General features: G+C 49.3%; 1 protein-coding gene across 4 annotated transcripts in view; it reads right to left on the minus strand.

The window, feature by feature from the left end:
- Positions 1-4,080: 4,080 nt before the first annotated feature.
- The window catches only part of AKAP10 (A-kinase anchoring protein 10), a 56,404-nt gene continuing 41,311 nt past the window's right edge, over positions 4,081-19,173 (minus strand). For 3 of the 4 annotated variants that reach the window (XM_067021763.1, XM_059048435.2, XM_067021762.1), the window contains 4 exons: positions 18,753-18,835; positions 14,509-14,561; positions 13,791-13,886; positions 9,017-10,420 (listed from right to left, as the gene is read on the minus strand). In XM_067021763.1, coding sequence (XP_066877864.1) covers positions 10,415-10,420; positions 13,791-13,886; positions 14,509-14,561; positions 18,753-18,835 — 238 coding nt within the window. In that variant the 3' untranslated portion in view covers positions 9,017-10,414. Of the gene's footprint in view, positions 4,576-9,016; positions 10,421-13,790; positions 13,887-14,508; positions 14,562-18,752; positions 18,836-19,173 lie in introns of those variants that run through there. The other variant, XM_067021764.1, reaches the window with a different exon arrangement.

The following is a 19,173-nucleotide window of genomic DNA, read 5'->3' on the forward strand; positions in this document are numbered from 1 at the left end:
ACTTCACTTATTCGTTCATCCAACAAGTGTTTATGAGAAGACGTCATGGACAAAGTGCCTACCCTTGAGGAGCTTCTTCTCTAGTGGGGGCAACAGACCATAAATAGAATAAATAAAATAGCTAGGAGGTTAGCTAGTGACAGGGCCCAAGGGGAGAACTAAACCTGGGAGGGAGGGAGGAAGTTTGGGGGGAGGGGCCCAATTTAAGAAAAGGTGACCCGGAGTGACTTCACCGAGGTGACATGGCGCCAAGACCTGAAGGAAGGGAGGCTGCGATCCATGCGGAGTGGAGGAATTCCAGGTACAGAAGCCCCGAGGGAGGGGTGTGTCTGTAGCCCAGCCTGGCTGCAGCTGCGTGGACCGTGGACAGTGATTAGAGATGAGGTCACGGGGAAAACTGGCCGGAGGCTGTAGGGTCCCGCAGGTCCCTGGGTCAGATGAGAAGCCTTTGTAAGGTTTTTAAGGAAAGAACAACATCATAGCAGCAAAACTGAGCAGAAGCAGAGAGTTGTTCCCAGCCCTATTAGAAACGACGATTGGATGATGCAACCGCGGTGTTGGCCAACTAGCCAACGCTACCGTGCTAAACGTCAACTCTATCTCAGTTAAAGAATTGGGCAGGGCTTCCCTGGTGGCGCAGTGGTTGAGAGTCCGCCTGCCGATGCAGGGGACACGGGTTCGTGCCCCGGTCCAGGAAGATCCCACGTGCCGCGGGGCGGCTGGGCCCGTGAGCCGTGGCCGCTGCGCCTGCGCGTCCGGAGCCTGTGCTCAGCGACGGGAGAAGCCGCAGCGGTGAGAGGCCCGCGTACTGCAAAAAAAAAAAAAAAAAAAAAAAAAAAAAAAGAATTGGGCAGAAAGCAGAGATTCCCCCCACACCCCTGCCCCCCCCGCGTGCACAGCTTCCCCACCACCAACTCGCCGCCACAGGGTACGTCCGCTACCACTGACGACGCAGCGCGCACGCGCCATCACCGCCCAGAGCCCAGCGCTCACGTGAGGCTCCCCCCCCGCTGCTGTGCGTTCTGTGCCGCTGGAAAAACAGCGGAGTTGAGAGAAGTTTCCCTCTCTTCCTACTTTGCTGAGCGTTTTTTTTTTTTTTTTTTAATTGAAGTCTAGTTGATGTACAATATTATATAAGTTACAGGTGTACGATATGGTGATTCACAATTTTTAAAGGTTATCCTCCATTTATAGTTATTATAAAATATTGGCTATATTCCGTGTGCTGTACAGTATGTCCTCGTAGCTTATTTTGCTGAGAGTTTTTATCGTGAAGGCATGTTGGATTGTGTCAAATGCTCTTTTTGGTTTACTTTTTTAAAATTAATTAATTAATTAATTAATTAATTAATTAATTTTGGCTGCGTTGCGTCTTCGTTGCCGCGCGCGGTCTTTCTCTAGTTGCAGCGAGCAGGGATACTCTTCGTTAACGGTGCGCGGGCTTCTCACTGCGGTGGCCTCTCTTGTTGCGGATCACGGGCTCTGGGCGTGTGGGCTTCAGTAGTTGTGGCACGCGGGCTCAGGAGTTGTGGCTCGCGGGCTCAGGAGTTGTGGGACACTGGCTTAGTTGCTCCGCGGCATGTGGGACCTTCCCGGACCAGGGCTTGAACCCGTGTCCCCTGAATTGGCAGGCGGATTCTTAACCACTGCGCCACCAGGGAAGTCCTTGGTTTCTTTTTGACAGTTGAACTTTTCCTCAGAAATCAGTAAGAGGGCTTCTGACCTGTATTTCTGTGTTACAGCCTGTGGGAGCTTGATTAACGTGAACTGTCCCTGAATCTGACACCCTGGCCCCCGGGGCTCACGAGATCAGGTGTGGTGAGTCCCCTGTGGGATGACAGCAGGGCCGCTTGCTCCCCCACCCACTTTCTGCCAACACCCCCCGTGCTGGGCTGACCTCGCCTGTGTCTCGGGCTTTCCATCTGGTTCCGCTGACCTCTGCTTTTCTGCTCCGAGACCCCATGCACAGTCTTGGTCCTTGTTGCCTGTGGTTCTGCTTCTTGCTTCCTTTGAGGGAGGCCCGCAGCCTCCTCGAGCTTCCTTCCCGAGAGGCTGGCCCGCCAGCTGTGCCGCTGACCTCAGACGGGGGCCCCCAGAGGCAGAGGAGGTGGCCTGGCGCCCTGCGGTCAGGACAGAACGCTCACTTCCTCCTGTGCTGGGGGAAGACCCCGGGTCAGCAGTCCTCCCCCCACACCTGGTTACAGCTCGACTATAAACAAAGCCTGTCGCCTCTAAGGAGGAGCCCCTGCACACAAGCCCAGGGCCTGCACACAAAGCCGTTGATTTGCACCCAGAGGGCAGCCCTAGCTGGGAGATGATTAGGGCAGGTCTGTCTTTGTAATTAAACCAAAGAAAACTAGCTCTCCAGCCTCTTCATCGTACATCAACCAGACATTCCGATTGCACTACCAAACGTTTCCCGTGCCAGCGAACCCTCTCTGCCACCACCAGTTTCTGAAGAATCATTGTCTCCGTTTCTACAGAAGGAACAGAGGCCCAGAGAGGTGAGGGAAAGGTTGAAGACCCCATAGCAAGGATACAGCACCATGTGGAATCAAACCTACTTTCATGCAAACAAGCACAGTGCAAATAAGGTCTGGCCTCCCGGGTGTGGCTTCTTCCAGGGCCTGAGGTTGGACCAGCGGGGCAGTTCTCAAGTTTTCTCATCTCGGAACCCTTTGTATCCTACGGGTGGGTCTCACACATTGAACCAATCTTTCATCTACCTGTTTTGTGCATCAGGCATCGGTCATCATACAGTATTTTAAAAAGTCACACATACATTAGATCTCATCAGAAACGTCTTTCAGGAAGGGAAGCTATCAAGGCCGCCGTGGTGAATATCAGTTTTCCACAATTCTAGTTTTTGCTTGAAAACTCAGATTTCATCCCGGGCAATAATAAATACCGGCAGTGTTTTCTTCTCAAAGTGATAGGCTCGCTTCCTTCATTTTCACGAAAATGTCTTCGCAAGACCCAAGCCTGAATAACCGGCTTGTTGAGTGTGCCCTCATGCGGGTCCACGGCGGGGTGGCCAGAGCTTCTGCGGGAGACAACCATCACCCCTTGCTGTGCCGAAGGGCTTCCTGTGTCCTTCCCACGTTGTCCCATGTAACAGTAAAAACAGGCACTTGAGGGTCGAGATTTAATAAAATTAGTAATTGTTACTGCTTCATCAAGACACTTATGGGAAACTGGCTCTCTTTTTTTTAAATGGCAAGTGCCTGGCGGGGAAAAGTACAATGACCACCAGCACAGCGTGTCCAGATTCCTGCTAAGAGGTCACCATCGCCTTTGCATCATCAATGCAAATATCCACATAGTGAAAAAGACAATTCACGTCTTAGTGTTATTACGAAAATAGTTTTGACCTTGCAGGCCTTCTGAAAGGGTCTCAGGACACTTGGGCAACCTGTGAGTTGCTGGACCTGGGCTGAGATATCTAAACGTCAGCCTCTTGCTGCCAACAGGCAGGGACCCCTTCAGCCCCTGAGGCACGGGAGGCCTTGGCTGCGATTCTGGGCAGATGAGCCCAGGAAGACCACGGCTGGGCCTGGTTCATCTCAAGCAAACTTTCTCTTTTCTTCCCCAGCATCTCCTGGGCCGCGCCCCCTGGTTGGGACCCTTCCCCGGGGGGAAGCGCGTGCACGTCTGGGGGGGCAGACAGGGCCGGGAGCCAGCCGCGGGAAGGCCGAGTTGGATGCTGTGTGAGGATGTGCTAGGGGGTCTCAGGGGGGCCGGACATCAGGGAGGGTCTTGAAGGAGGGGGAGGGGGAGCCTTCGAAGGGGAAGGGCTTCCTGAGGCAGAGTGTCGGGGTGAAGTCTGCAGAACTCCACGGGGGGAGAGCGCGGGGAGGTGGAGTTAAGGGTCTAGGGTTCCGAGGTCTTGGAGGCTGGGTCAGCCAGGGCATTAGTGCTGAATAAGGAATTTGGATTTTACTCGGCAGATCACAGGGAGGTAATGCATATGTGATCCTATATTTAAGGCAAACCTCCATTTTCCTAAAGAAAAAATTTTTAAAAAAGTAAGGTATCCATCTGAGTTTAAAGTTTTGGGAATATTGACAAAATAGTCAGATGTCTAGTTATAATATCTAATTTATTTAGTTACACATGCATATTTAAAATAACATTATATACAAGAATACATCAGTACAAAATATTGCTTTTCCCCCCACCTCACATTTCAAGTAACAATGTTATTCACACTCTGTGCGTCTGGGACACCCAGTCTTCACCGTGACAGAGTGACGGCTTCTCGAGGCGTTTCTCCTTGTGTCTAAGTTGTTTGCGACGCAGCAGGAGACACGTGCCCCACACTGGAACTGGGGAGACTGGCCCAAGTCCCACGTCAGCACGGGTCTCCCCGGCCCCCGCCCGTCAGCCTTAGAACAAAACTGCTCACTTACTGCTTCTGAACTTGCTCTTTGACGCTGGTTTACAAAGCCCAACTCTAGTAACAGTGAGGGGAAAACCCCTGGGATCACTCCCAACCTGCTTCTCACCCTTTCAACCCATTCCAATAGGAGGCATCTGTAACCCTGCAAAGCTTGCGGGGCTTGAGGTTGCTGGGGGCTGAAATGTGAGGGGAGGGGAGGGGCGGGGCGGGGCGGGGAGGGCAGAGCAGGGGCGGGGCAGGGGCGGGGAGGCGAGGGGCGGGGGAGGGGAGGGCGCAGCCTGCGCGTGTTGGGACCGTGAAGAAATGGTATCTTGAGGGAACAAACAGTGGGCATGTTCCGGGGCAAGACTGCGATGATCAGGAGTCCATGAACCTCGGGTCCACCTCGGCTGCCCCCCAGCACGTCACTCACCCCAGCAATGCGTCAGGGTTTGTTTCCTAGGCAGCAAGGAGGGTGGGCAGTGTCTGCTCCGGGGACAGGCCTACAGCTGGCCCCCAGGAAGCATGTGCTGAAGGGAGAAGGTAGAGGAAGGGGAACAAGGCACCCGAGCCCTGCGGAAGGGACCTGAAAAGAGGCAGCGAGGGAGAGGGGGCAGGAGAGGCCTGGTCAGAGTCTTGGGGGCAGGTGGCGTCGAGGACCTGGGGGACAAGCTGGAAGGAAGCGGGCCAGGCAGGATGTGTGCAAAAGCTTCCGCCGGGACCCCAGTGTGACCCACCAGCCCGGACTCACCCCTGAGGGGATGACACGTGCACTGTCCCCAGCAAATGCACCGAGGGCCGAGGCTGGCCTGGGCCTCTTCCAAGCCTCACCCCTGGGGGAGACACCTGCCTGGATGGCCTCAGACCTGCCCAGGCGATGAGACAGCGGGTTGGCGGGTTGGTGTCTGGGTCCCTTCGGCTTTGCCAAATATCTGAATACTGATAAAGGATTTATGTGCTTGAGTGAATGAGTAATAGGTCTCAAATTACACTTCTGGGTAGCGTAGGCACGTCCAATAAAAGGGAATGAAAACATGAGTTTCCCAATTTACAGGAAAGGTTCTAAGGCCGTGATTCTCAAAAGTGTGGTCTCGTGGGCAGCAGCAGCTGGGAATTTGCTAAAATGCAAATTCTCAGGCTCCGCCCCAGACCTACCAACTCAGAAACTGTGGGCGGGCGGAGGCGGGGAGGCCCAGCGATCCATCTCAACATGTTCCCCAGGGGACCCTGATGCACGCGGAAGTGTTAAGAACCACCGCTTTAAGCTATAACAGAATGTTTGTAATGGCTGCCTGGACTTGATCCCTCTGGAGAATTGCTTCGCCTCCAGAGCCTGTCTCCTCATTTATAACGAGGGAAAAGTACGCACTTACAAGATTATCGCACGGGTTACGTGAGAGAGTGCCCGGCACACAGCAAGTACTCAAGTACTTGGCTCTTCTCGCTAAAGGAGAACTCGGAAGGGGCTGATCACCTCAGGGCATCAGCTCAATAGTGAGCTGGGTTTTCCAAGCTTGGGGTTTTTATATCCCCTGCGTGTAATAACTCGACATTGGGCCCCTTGTTTCTAGCTTCTAAGGCTCCACGTTTCCCGGGGGTCTGCAGAGAGCCCCACGGCGCTGTGGCTGCTCCTACGCCCACCTGGATCAGAGAGCAGCCCGAAGGGCTCGGGGTCAAGGTGCCCACCCCTCGCTGTCAGCCAGGTGACGGCGAGGAAATGGAGCTGCACAGCAACTGGCCCTCTGGGGGCACGTGGAAGGGCGCGGGCAAGAGGTCACGAAACCTGGTGACTCCTGCCAGGAAGGGTTTTGGAAGGAGAGGGTGTTAAATCACTGGCTCAAAGGGCTGTCTTGAGTGAAAAATACTAGCACCCACTTCAGATAAACCTCCAACCTCTACCTCCTCGGTAGAATGGATACCCCTTCCTGTATCCCTGCACCCTCAGCACTTCGTAGGTGAACACCTGCTAACCCGGCAGCTCTGTCATTAGAAACAACAAAGGGCCCTTTGCCAAGACGGGGAGCTCTGCTTGGTCTGGAGGTCCAGCTCGAGCCGTTCCATGCGGTGCCCGCAGGGGGGGTTCTTACCAGGATGGAGGTGGAGGCCGGCTTGGGATCATTTCGGGCTGAGCCTGGCGGCTATTCAAGATCGGGGAGTCGGGCGTCCGAGGACACGCCACCGTCACAACCCTCACTGGCTTCTCGGCAAATGCCAGCTGACTTCGGCTGAATGGAAGCCACTCCTTCCGGGCACCTGCCCGCCCACCGCCGACGGGGTCCAGCCACCCTTGCCTGGGTTCGCGAGCGCTCCCTGGGGGGCAGCTGAGGAGCAGCGCCGTGGGTGCCCCCCCGTGCCCGGGCAGTGCGCCAGCCGGAGCAGGCGGCGTGGCGGGAGCAGACGAGGACACACGCGTTGGCATGAACCGCGAAGCGGGAAGAGCTCCAACCCCGAGAGACAGGCGGCAGACGGGCTTTCCTCCGTGGTCACGAACGCCCTCCAGGCTTTTGCTGGCCCTTTCCACCCAGCCCCCGGGTCCGTGTAGGACCCCACTTCCTGCTCTTGAGCCCAAGCAGAGGCCTCCGCGGCGTCAGGGCTCATCGGCCGAGGGCCCTGCACGGCAGCTGTCCTGGCTGGTGGGTCTTTGAAGCTGTAACCTTGAACGTCCTGCTGAAACTTACTCCTGCTTCCGGTCCCAGCCAAAGGCCAGACACCTTGCCTAGTATGTAGAAATGGTCAGCACTTACAAAGTTTGTGATAATCACTGCCCTCCCTTATTTGAAGTTCTCACTCGTTAACAGAAATGCCCTTCTATTTCTGGGTTTCATTGTAGGTGCTGAAAGTGGGAACAGTGTTTATCCTGCAGAAGGAAGGAGGGAAGTGTGCAAAGGCCCTGATCCAGAAGGTGGCCATCCGACAAAAGGCCAAGGACCTGCCCTTTTCCCAGGCCTGACTAACTCCCCCCTGGAAAAATGAGGGAGTGTCTTTTAGTTCCGTGAGTGTAGGATTCCATTTTGAGAGAATACACAAAATGACCAAGGAAGGTTTACTGAAGAAAAATTCTCCAGAATTCACCAGTATTTTGCAAACATGCTGAGCACATGCGATCATTAGTGATTACAGCAATCTGGTAGTACTGTAGTCAAGGTCCTTTTGCTTGCGAAGGAAAAACTCCCTTCAGACTGATTTTTAAAAAGCCGAAGTGCATCCTAAGGATACCCGAGGAATTGATGGAGCCCACGGCAAGGATGCAGGACTAGAGCCAGAAACCTTCACCACCTGCAGGCTACAAGGCAGCTGCTCTCACCCACTTGCTCTCGTGTCTGTTGTTTCTGCTTGTACAGATCTCTGCTCATGCACGTGGCACCGGCTCAGGGGTCCTGACTTGCAAGTGCCCCATACGTGCTATCAGCCCAGACAGGGACTGGGATGTCTCCTGCCCTTTGCAAAATTCTTTGGATAAAGACTCTGTTCTTGGGCCTCTTTGGATGGGGAGAAGATCAACCCTGGTCTGATCAACTGGTGTGCGGGGGAGGGGAGGGGCGAGGTCCTTGTGTACAAACAGGCCCCACCACACGGTAGTGAGAGAGGCGCCCGCTGCGTCAGCAGTGCTTAGCTATCAGCACTTAAAACAACAAAGACGTTGTCTGTGCTTTTCTATTCGGAGCGACCTTCCCCTCCAAATTCTGACTGCACTAGCCAAAGCTTCAGAACCGTAAATTCCTTAGTTTTACAAACTCCTCCTGGACACTGAACCCGAGCAGAAAAGGCTACAAAAAGCCGCTCCGTGTTTTACTGCTTTTCACCGGGCGAGGCCGATACTTGTTTTTTAAATTTCGTCACATCTTACATGAGTGATGAAGACAAGCCCAGTTACGGAAGGTACCCCTTTTCACTAACATCTTCTTTTTTTTTTTTAAAACAATCTGCATTGATGTCAACATCACGATAAAGCCGGATGTTCAGTTGATTCACTAAACCTATAAAAACCCTGCCAGGGAATCCTATTTTGTGGGCACACCACACAGAGCCTGGCACTCGAGGTCAGATGATTCCAATCTTAATCTGAAAGTAAGTGCAAGGAGCTCCGTGAGAGCATATGTCTCGCCTGGCTACAAGTTTCAGGCCACACTGCTTCTGTGTCCTACAGTGGGCGGGGTAGAAAAAGTAGCCCCGTCTCAAACTTGCTGTTCTTTTCCTTGTAAGAACCTTACAACTACCGACATCTCTAGCTCCGAAGCCCACAACGCACACAAAGACATGACTGGACAGACCTTAACTGAAAGCACTAGTTTAAATAGCCTAGAGTCTTATGGAAAATGTTATTCCAAACCATGCAGAGGCAGCAAGAGTCACCCAAAACCACAGTTTATTCTATGACCTTTATATTGCTTTTCTGTTATTTAAAGGTTGGAGCAAAGAGAAGTGGATGGAAATATTCTGTTAAAAGAACAAGGTGAGTCAATCACAGCACATGCATCTAACAACACCTCAGGTCTACGCCATACGCTCCAAACGCAAGGCTGAGTCCCGGAGTGGCTCATGTTCTGGGTTCCTGTAAAGCAAATGGGAATACTGGGAAGAATCAACACATCTCAACGGAGGAGCCATAAATGCCCTGAAAGCAGAAAGCTGACACCATTGTAAATATAATTCATATATATATTTTAAAATCAAACACAATTAAATAGAATATGGTTTAAGTACATGAATACTTCACTCTAGAAGAATAACAGAGGTGGTACATAGTACCAAAAACTCATACACAGCCTTTCTGCTTCTTCTGCTGATGAAACAGTGCGCGTCTATACAACCAAATATTGCGGTGGAATAAATTCTCTGTTCATTCAGGACTTTCTCAAGGACAGAGGTGATTAATAATTATATATTCATGTGTGTATATGTGTATTTTTTGCAAAGTCTGAGCAAAAGCAGTAACGCCTAAGAGCACGTTCTTCCCCTCCAGCGGTCCGAGTGGTGGGGCGGCGCTGCCACCGCCGCCAGGGAGTGTGGGGGCCGGCTGGGCGGCCCCGCCCACGGCAGCGACGTCCAGACCCCGAAGCCGGCCAGGTGGAAGCGCAGGGAGGGGCCTCGCGTTACCCCCCAGACAGAAGAAAAGGGCCACAGCGTGCACGCGTCCCAGCGCAGAGCAAAGAAGGGGGGTCAGAACTGAGCGCCTCTGTCCCCACGCCTGCCCGCCCATCTTCTTCAAAAACTCTGCAATCTGGGAATAAACATTTCGTTCGAGGAGCCACAGGGGAAAACTGGAGTGATGGCTGTTGCACGTCCCTCTCCCCAAGTACTCTGAGGGGAGGTGATGCCACCGGAGCCCAGAACCTCGGAGGAGCAAGTCCTACCACTTGCAGCGCAGAGGCTCGCCCTTCCGTCAGCGGGGGAGCTGGCTTTAGGAGTACTGCTTCTCAGGAGCAATTAAAACGTGAAGACCACACACTGTCACCAAATGGAGGACAACGTCACCAAGACTCGACCCACGGCCCGTTAGCTTCCTTCCAAATTAACGCCTCTGTGCAGACCCCGCCCGCGGAAGAAAAGCCACCTGCGGGCACCGCACCGCCCGGCTCCTGAGGGGCCGGCGCACCTGCCCGCTCAGGAGACCAAGCGAAGCCCCGCTGGCTCCCGCTGCCTGACGCCGCTGGGGTGGGTCACCGCCACGGGGGGTGCATCAACTACCGGCTCTTCGCCTCTGCATCTCCCGTGGCGCGTGGCCCCCGCCTACCCCAGGGGACTAACGCTCTTCCACGCGTGGGTTATCGCCATTGGAAAACTAGTAAGTCTCTAGTAATGTAAACACCACCACTCCGTCTCTACGACTTTCACTGTGCGATCATCGTGTGCAGATGTGTCTGTGCGACACTCTGCCGACGCTGGAAGTCTAGGATTGTCTGCCGTTCTTTCTTGGGAACAACAGTGAGAAGAAATACAGTGCTCTGTTTTCACTGGCTGCGGGGAAGAATCCAACCAAAGGAAAAAAGTTCTTTTATTTTCCAAAAGCAGATTTCCTTTATCTCAGGTCTTGAGTCATAGCTGATGAAAGAAAGGAAAAGAAAAAGGTAAGGTACATTCGTACAACCAGTGACACGCTACCATCACGGATTAAGGAAGAAGGGCGCCGACCCTCGGGGAGCACCCACTACACTCCAGCGCTCATGACAGCCAGGAGCTGACTACAACCACGGGACGGAAAATGCCCTAAGTACCTTCCTTTACAGCTGAGTGGATGGAAGCCTAAGGAGGCCAAGCAACCCACCTGAAGCTTCCATAACGAGGACTGGCACCCAGACTTGCTTTTATCTTTCCGTTTTGGCAACAGATATCAGAACGAAATATCTACTTCTTGACAGATAATTCTGCTTCTAGGAATTACTCTAAAGCATACTCATAAGAGAGGGCAAAAACTTACACACACATTCATCAAAGTATTGTTTGTAACAGGGAACGATCCCAAACGACCTAAGTGACCACCCACAGGGGATTCATTAGATGAAGACAGAGCCATAATATGGAATGCGCCAAAGCCTTTAGAAAGAAAACAGAGAGCTTTGATCTTCTGGCCTCCTAAGACCAAGATTCTGAGGCTGAGTCCTCTATTTCACCGCACTGGGGAGGAAACAAACATCACAGAAGACATGGTCCCTGCTATTTGTGAGATGGGACATAAACACATGAAACAACTCAGTAATGCTGTGAGGTCCTTTACATTAAATGCTCAAGTGCTTTCTACAGACAAATGTAGAGGAGGCGATTCAAAGCAGAGAGGTATCCACAGGGGTTAAAGGGGGGTTGGGTACCCCTTTGTGGGTGCAGGACTTCTCACATTCACGGAATGAGGACTACAGGGGATCTTATGAGATTTTCTTGTCCAACTTCTCTGATCTACTGACAAGGAAATGAAGGGACTGGAGAAAATTAACTTGCAAAAGGCCACACATACTAAAGATGGACTGAACGAGGTCTGCCAGCCTACTGCTTTTTCCATGCCAATACACTGCTGATTCCTACAGGACACGCAGGACAATCATCTTGACCAGCCAGAGAGAAGGTCCAGCGAGGTTAAGAGCAAAATGTATCTGTGTATCTTGGAAATGAAAAGCATATGGTAATAAAATCTGAACACAGAACTCCAATGCAAAGCCTTAAGTTTAAACATCTGCTTTCCAAAATGGTTCCTAAAGAACATTTTCATATTGTCAGACACTGGGTCGTCAACGTGATAACGGGGACCACAAAAACAACTGCCTTGCACTTCTTTATACGCCTTTATCATGTTCTTTGCTGTTCTGGGTTTGACTGAGCCAGTGAATATAGGCAAAAATTATCACCCTTACATAGAAAAGAGGACGGAGTCTGCAAAGGTAAACAGAGCTTTGGTATGAATCAGCTCAGTGAAAAGTTCAAAATTAAACCAAGCTCTGGTAATAAAAGAGTAAAAAGTTGGCTACACAGCACGGAAAGGTGATGCTGGACCCAAATCTAAGTTCACGCCTCCGTCTGAGCCCAGGTAACTAACTAACACAGGGCTCCTAACTCCTGATAAAGTGCAGGACAGAAGAGTAGTTTAACACCTTCACAAAGAGTCTGAGCAGAGGTTCTCCTATCACATGAAGTCTCTGTGAGTCAACTCAAGTTACAGAAAGCAAAGCTGGTGGAGGAACTGGGAGTCTGCCTGAAGAGATAACTGGGGGTGCTAAGTGGCTGCCTCCAATTTGCTGGGTTATTTGTGTGGCTCTTGTGGGCACAGCTGGTGAAGCCACAGACAAACAGAGTATTCGGTTGGGGGCAAGTCAGAATTTCCTAATGATTACTGTTGTTGACCTCCAGGTAAAGATGGCAGATTGGGGCTTCCCCGGTGGCGCAGTGGTTGAGAGTCCGCCTGGCAACGCAGGGGACGCGGGTTCGTGCCCCGGTCCGGGAAGATCCCACGTGCCGCGGAGCAGTTGGGCCCGTGGGCCATGGCCTCTGGGCCTGCGCGTCTGGAGCCTGTGCTCCACGACGGGAGAGGCCGCAACGGTGAGAGGCCCGCGTACCACAAAAAAAAAAAAAAAAAAGATGGCCGATTGATCACACCCATTCAGTTCACCCCTCCCTAAAGTAGTACTTAAGAAAATAACCCAAACAAAAAAACCGAAGTCACATGAAAGGGAAAAGTGAGAGAAGAGGTAACAAAATGGAAGAGTGTAAATGACTTAGTAGATCCAAAAAAAAAAAAAAGTAATTGATATTCACTTTTATCTTTATTACTTCCTTCTTTCTACTTTCTTTGGGTTTCATTGACTCATTTTCTAGTTTCTTAAGATAGAAGACTGTGACTTTTCCTCGTCCATATAAATATTTAATGCTACAAATTAACCTGTAAGAACTGCTTTAGCAGCACCCCACAAAGAGAGTTGTCCCGTAGTAACGGTGGGAGGTTGGTCCCAGGAGCCCTGCAGATACCCAAGTCCGAGAATGCTCAAGTGCCGTACATAAAACGGCACAGTATTTGCATACAACCTACACATCTCATCCTGTGTATCTGAAATCACCTCTAGCTTACTTATAATACCTAATACAATGCAAATGCTATGTAAACAGTTGCCAGGCCATGGCAAATGCAAGTTCTGCTTTTTGGAACTTTATGGAAATTTTTTTTTTTTAATATATTTTTGATTCGTGGCTGGTTGAATCCATGGATGTGAAACCTTCAGATGCAGAGCCCACGAATAGGGAGGGCAGATTGTACTACGTTGTGTTTTCAGTCCAAAATATTTTCTAATATTCCTTCTGATTTCTTCTTTGACTAATGTACGTTTGACTAAGTACGTTGTTTTAATTTCAAAATATTTGGGGATTTTCCACATATCTTTCTTTCTCTCTCTCTCTCTCTCTCTCTCTTTTTTTTTTTTTGGCTGTGCCACACAGCTTGTGAGATCCTAGTTCCCCGACCAGGGACTGAGCCCAGGCCCTCAGCAGTGAAAGCCCAGAGTCCTAACCACAGGACAGCCAGGGAATTCCCTCCACATACCTTTCTGTTACTGATTCCTTGTTTAATTCCTTTATGGTCAGAGAAGAAACTGTATGCTTTCAATCCTTTAAAATTCATTGAAAGCTTACAGTCTGTCCTCCCTACACTTTGGAAACTGCTTCTAGGAAGTGAACTAGGTAGGGATCACCTCGATGTTACCGTCCTTTCAAGGATGAAAGCCCTCCACCGCCTGTTGTCTCATATCTGGAAATAGCTGTTTCATTTACTTTGTCAGTTGTCTAGTTGTTTATCATGAGAGGGCAGTTCCTATAGCAGTTAATCCTTCAACGGCAGAAGCAGAAGCTCCCTTATGTCCTCTTAAGTTTTTGTATCTCTGGGACCGAACTCTCTTCAGTGTTACACACGCCCGATCAGAACACGAGGCATCCTTACCTTCGCGGACTTCTCTAACGGCTGATCACACTGGGCCTGCTGCATAACATCACTGACTATCATCTTAGCAATCTTCCAAGCTAGCTCTTCCTGGGCCTATAAAAGTAATTAAACTGTTGATAATGGTTATTCACTAGAAGAATCAGCAAACATTATTAATGTTCTAAACACACCTGTATATGCATATCACTTCTACTTATTTGGGAAGAGGCACATTCCCATGTATGAAAGGACCCGGGCCACCCTCTGGCTGTGATATATTAACATGCTCTTCACTGTCTATCCGATATCATGACTATTTTCATGTTAGGTGGTCAAAACAAAACATCTTTCTTTCTCTACTCTCATCTTTCAATGTACTTAACTATTCAAAAAAGCAAGCCTCTACTTCTGAAAGTATAACTGACAGTGAGGAAGAAAACATTTGAGCTTTTGTTTCTACACTGACTACTGGTGGCTGCTGATTAATGGAAACTTGACTGCTTGGATGTTTTTCAGTGGCCAGAGTCTCTGGACTGAGGACACCTCCACTGCCTCTACCAGGCAACTGTGAGATGCTAGGAAGGGCCCACCCCTTCTTGTTACCTCCTAGATAAGGAAGCAGTGACGTACCATGCTGCTTAAGCAAGGGAACTAAGGAAAGAGAAAACTCAAAACCTTGCTTTGAGTAAGTGTCCCTTATCAACAGGAATCTGTTTACACTAAAAGCAGAATTTACCTCATCAGTATTTCCTTGCACCCATTTCTTCATAGCTTGAGAGAACATGGATCCTAGTAAACAAAGCCAAAGTTGAATGTAGACCTCAGGCATAATTTTACATTAAAAAAATGCTCTTATTTAAACATCTGTTTCCCAGCTTTTAAAAGATATTCTTTTTTTAAAGATATATCTTTTTAAAAAGATACTATTTTGGGGGTACAACCTCACCCCCAAATTAAGGAATATTACCATTAATAAAAGCGGATTATATTGGCTCCATAACAGAGTATTTAACTTGCAAATATTATGGTTTGAAAAACTTTGAAAAGCTGTTTCAGAGCTCTAGATTTTTCTTCTATTCTCTTCACTCGATGAAAGAAACTATCATCTAGTGTTAAATTTGCAGTAAACATTCAAAGATCAAATAAAACCATGACCAGGATCTGGTCTTGGGCTAAGAATCTAGCAATACATCAGGAGATGTCATGTATATAAATTTTTCAGATCAGCTCCTATACAAGAGGGTTTCCAGTGCAGATTATGCTGCTACATGCTGGCTCTCTGGTCTGTGTACACTTGCTGGGTAAGATCAGAGTTTTAAACAGCCACGCTCTGTCCAGGCCATAATACACCTCAACTTCCCAGGAGACACACAAGCCTATCTGCATCTGTACTCTAGATGCTGAGGGGTCACCAAGGACGTAGGCTAGCCTCTATTTCCAGGTATTAAATACACAGCTTATCCTTCCATTAATACATATAGGCTCACATCCTAACTTTGCCTTAAGCCAAGTGGTTGGTAGATTATTTCTTAGGCGAGATCCCGATTAGTTCAATGACTGGGATATGCTATAGTAAACTGTAGCATTCATGAAAAAAAAACAAAACCTGGATCCTTTCCCCTTGATATTTTGCATTATCAGCCCAAAGTCCGAACACCGATCTAGTTAGACTTTAGAGCCAAGCGGAGCCGGCAGGGCCCCCACATCACGCGCTCTGCCTGCAGGCTCACCCCAGCCGCGACGCTGTCCTCGGGCTCCCCTGCAGTCGCCCTGTAGGCAGCCTCCCGCTTGTGAGCACTCCCTCCTCTTCCAACGCCCGTCTTGGACTCCTGTGCACCCCGCCCCCCTCAACACGGAGCTTCCTCAGGATTCCACTCCCTTCAGCACTGTCTCTCCGGGGCATCTCATCCCCTCCTGTGGCTGTCACTTCCTTCAAAATGCAAACAACTCAAAAACTTGCCATTGGGTGTCAAACCAATACTTACAAATTGTCCTCAGGCATCTCAAACATAACATGTTCCGAGGTGAGCTCTTCTTATCTCCCATGTACTCTTTTTCTTGTAGCCTCTATCTCAGAAATTAATTTAATCCTCTATTAAAAATTCACACCATAATGGTTCATCTAGAGAACCGGTATTAGAAAACTCATCTGCCTTCCTCATTTGCTCTGCATATGAAATCTGTCGCCAAATTCCACCTTGGACGTAGTCTCCTGGATTCCCCCTCGGAAGTCTGATAAATCTGACCTAATTCCTGCCACCACGACCTATCCTCGGATCCTCTTTTTCTCCTGTCTACATTACTAGCAAATGACACTACCTGACTCCTGCCCGAATCTCCGATAGCAGTCTCTCCCCAACTCCAATTCATTCGCAGACCGCAGGCAGCAAAGGCGCCTCGCTGCGCTCTGCTTAGGAACCTCTGGTGCTCGGCAGACAGCACCGCAGGCTTCTCGGTGTGCCACGCCCGGGCTCCCACGGTGCACACGCGGCTCACCTCCCGCCACTGCACCGGGGCGCGAGGAGACCACCGCCGCAGGGACCGCCTTCTCACAACATCCTCCGCAACTCCTCCTCGTTACACTTTCTCCTAGATGATTTGAAGGTAACTTTTAAAATTACCTTGCTTGCCCTGAAAGCAAAGTTCTCACATTCTCAGAAGCTGCTGAGATACACCCGCCCCAAAACGTAGCCCTTTCTTCTGTGCTCTACTATCAGAGCTTGAAAATCCGAGCTGAAACTACAGGTTGGTAAGTGACAAATTCCCTGCAGCCGCCCTCGGCTAGGAGAGGAAGGGGACGAGGCGGAGCTGGACGGCCAACAGCCGCTGTCAACGGGGCGCTGAACCAAAGCTGGGGGCTGCGCGCCGCCTGCCGCGTGACCCCCAACAGGCCCCAATCTCCCAGACCCTCCACGTCTTCACCTGCAGGGCAAGGCGGGCGAGCCAGGGCTCAGTCCCCGCCCAAAGTGCTACCTCCTCAGCGAGGCCTTTCCTGACGGCACCACCCGCCGCTCCGGCACTCCCCCACTCTGCTTAGGTCTGTGTATAAACACAGACAGACAGAAACACACACACCGCATTGATCTGTTTGCTGCCCCTCCACTACGATGTTAGTTCCATGAGGGCAGAAATCTTATTTTCTGCCCAGTATTTAGAGCAGTAGATGCATAGAGTAGGCACTCAAATGTTAGAAGGAATGAACAAATGAATAATATGAGGAGACTGAATGAATAGAAAAAGCAGAGACAGCGATTTGGGGAAACGTTTTTTGTACATCTTCTCTTCATCTTTACTCATATATCTTAATTCATATAATACAAAAACAAACTGCAAACACCCAACACCTATTCTCGGAGCAGCAGCACCTCACGAGCTCTCCAAGGAATAAGACCAGCTTCAGACAAAAAACGCAAACAGCTCCGAGACTCTGTTACTACTGGAGACGCCATTCCCGCCTCCGACAGAAGCTGCCTGATGGCAGGGGAGCCCTTCCCGGCCGAAGCCTCCGGAGGTTGCCCAGCGCTGTCTCTGCACCTGGGCCGCCCCGACCTCCTCCTGGTATTCATCTCCCACCCAATGAAAGACGCTCTACCGGGCTCTAAGTTTCTTAACAGCAGGCTCTGCATCTTCTAACGGCCCCGTGAGTCTGAGTGCACAGAGGCGCTCAGTAATTATTTACAGAATGAGCTGTGCAGACTTCCTTCGGTCTTTACACTTTCCCAGCTGTGTACCTCAGACTTCTCTGGCTAAAACGGAAATAAAATCAATTTTTTGGATAAACTAATAAAGACAAATAGGTTAACAGGCCCTTTCCTGGTTTAAATTATTTCAACAATTGTTGCACTTTTTGCTTTTACTCCGTTAATTTATATCTGACCCCAAAGTAGACTATTCATCAACATAAAAGTGGTGCAGGGCTTCCCTGGCGGCGCAGTGGTTAAGAATCCGCCAATGCGGGAGACACGGGCTCGAGTCCTGGTCCGGGAAGATCCCACATGCCGCGGGAGCAACTAAGCCCGTGCGCCACAAATACTGAAGCCCAGGTGCCACAACTACTGAAGCCTGCGCGCCTAGAGCCCGCGCTCTGCAACAAGAGAAGCCACCGCAACGAGAAGCCCGCGCACCACGACGAAGAGTAGCCCCCGCTCGCTGCAACTGGAGAAAGCCCGCGGGGCAATGGCGACCCAACACAGCCAAAAACAAACAAACAAACAAAATCTAAAGTTAGTAACTATTAAAAAAAATGTGGTGCAAATCATTACCTAAACAATTCGTGTATTAAAAAATAAGATAAACAGAATAGAAATGCAGTTCAATTCAATAGGAAGACTGCCAATAGCTCTTAATTTTAAACACTTATCAAAATGGAACACTTTCTTCTAACAAAAGTTAGTATCTTTTACTCAAGATAATACTGTCAATCCAATCACACTGATTTTCTAGACATTATCTGAATGGACCCACAGTGGTTTCCTAAATCTTCCTGTATAAACCAACTGATTGGAAGCTGAGCTCAGTCACAAAGAATATGTCTGTGTTTAACTCTTGGAATTAACCAAGCACTCTTTTGCTGATTAAACAAAGGATTTCAATTTCAACCTATTAATATTTTCCACATATATTTCATAATAACTTTCAGCAATTTAGAGGAAATTTTGTAAAATAAAGGGTATCAAGATAAACCTCAAGTCCAACCTGGATTGGGTATTTTGCCTTTAAATCAAAAGGTGAAGAGTATCTTTTCATGTAGATGCACCTTCTGTAACGGTAAAGCAAGCTCAGTAATTTCTGATTCAGAGAAAAGACTGTACTGAGACCTGACTACACGAAGCCCTTGCACTCGCTCGTGACTATAAACACAAGGTCAAAGAGATGGCAGTTATTTTGCAAAATAAACAGTTTAAATCTTCAGCGATCCTTTACTTAGGCAATGACTAATGTGAGTAAAGGCTTGATACAATGTATAAAGACACCACAAACCTTTCGATTTCTTTACATCAGGTTCAGGCTCAGACTCTCGGATGAACTGCCCCAAGTCACTAACTCTTCCAAACGTCATCTTCCTAAATAAGTATGAAAAGAACATAATTTCTAAGAAGCAATTTAACATTTCAAAAAAATTAATTTTTAAGCACCTTTTCTAGATCTAGAAAGCTAGAAATACAATTTATATCTACCCCATGTTACACAAAGTGGGGCTAATTTCAAAAAGAACTGTCCCCACAGAAAGCAAGCTTGAATTCAATGCAATTCTATTCAAAATCCTCAAAAAGTTTATGAAACATGAGTTAACAGATAATTCACAGTTCTAAAATTCATACAGAAAAGGCACAAGCATAGCCAAGATAATTTTGTAAAAGAAACAAAAAGACTTGCCCTAACAAGATAAAAATATAATTAT

This window comes from Kogia breviceps, chromosome 19 (genome assembly GCF_026419965.1).
Source record: "Kogia breviceps isolate mKogBre1 chromosome 19, mKogBre1 haplotype 1, whole genome shotgun sequence".
In the NCBI taxonomy this organism is placed as follows: domain Eukaryota; kingdom Metazoa; phylum Chordata; class Mammalia; order Artiodactyla; family Physeteridae; genus Kogia; species Kogia breviceps.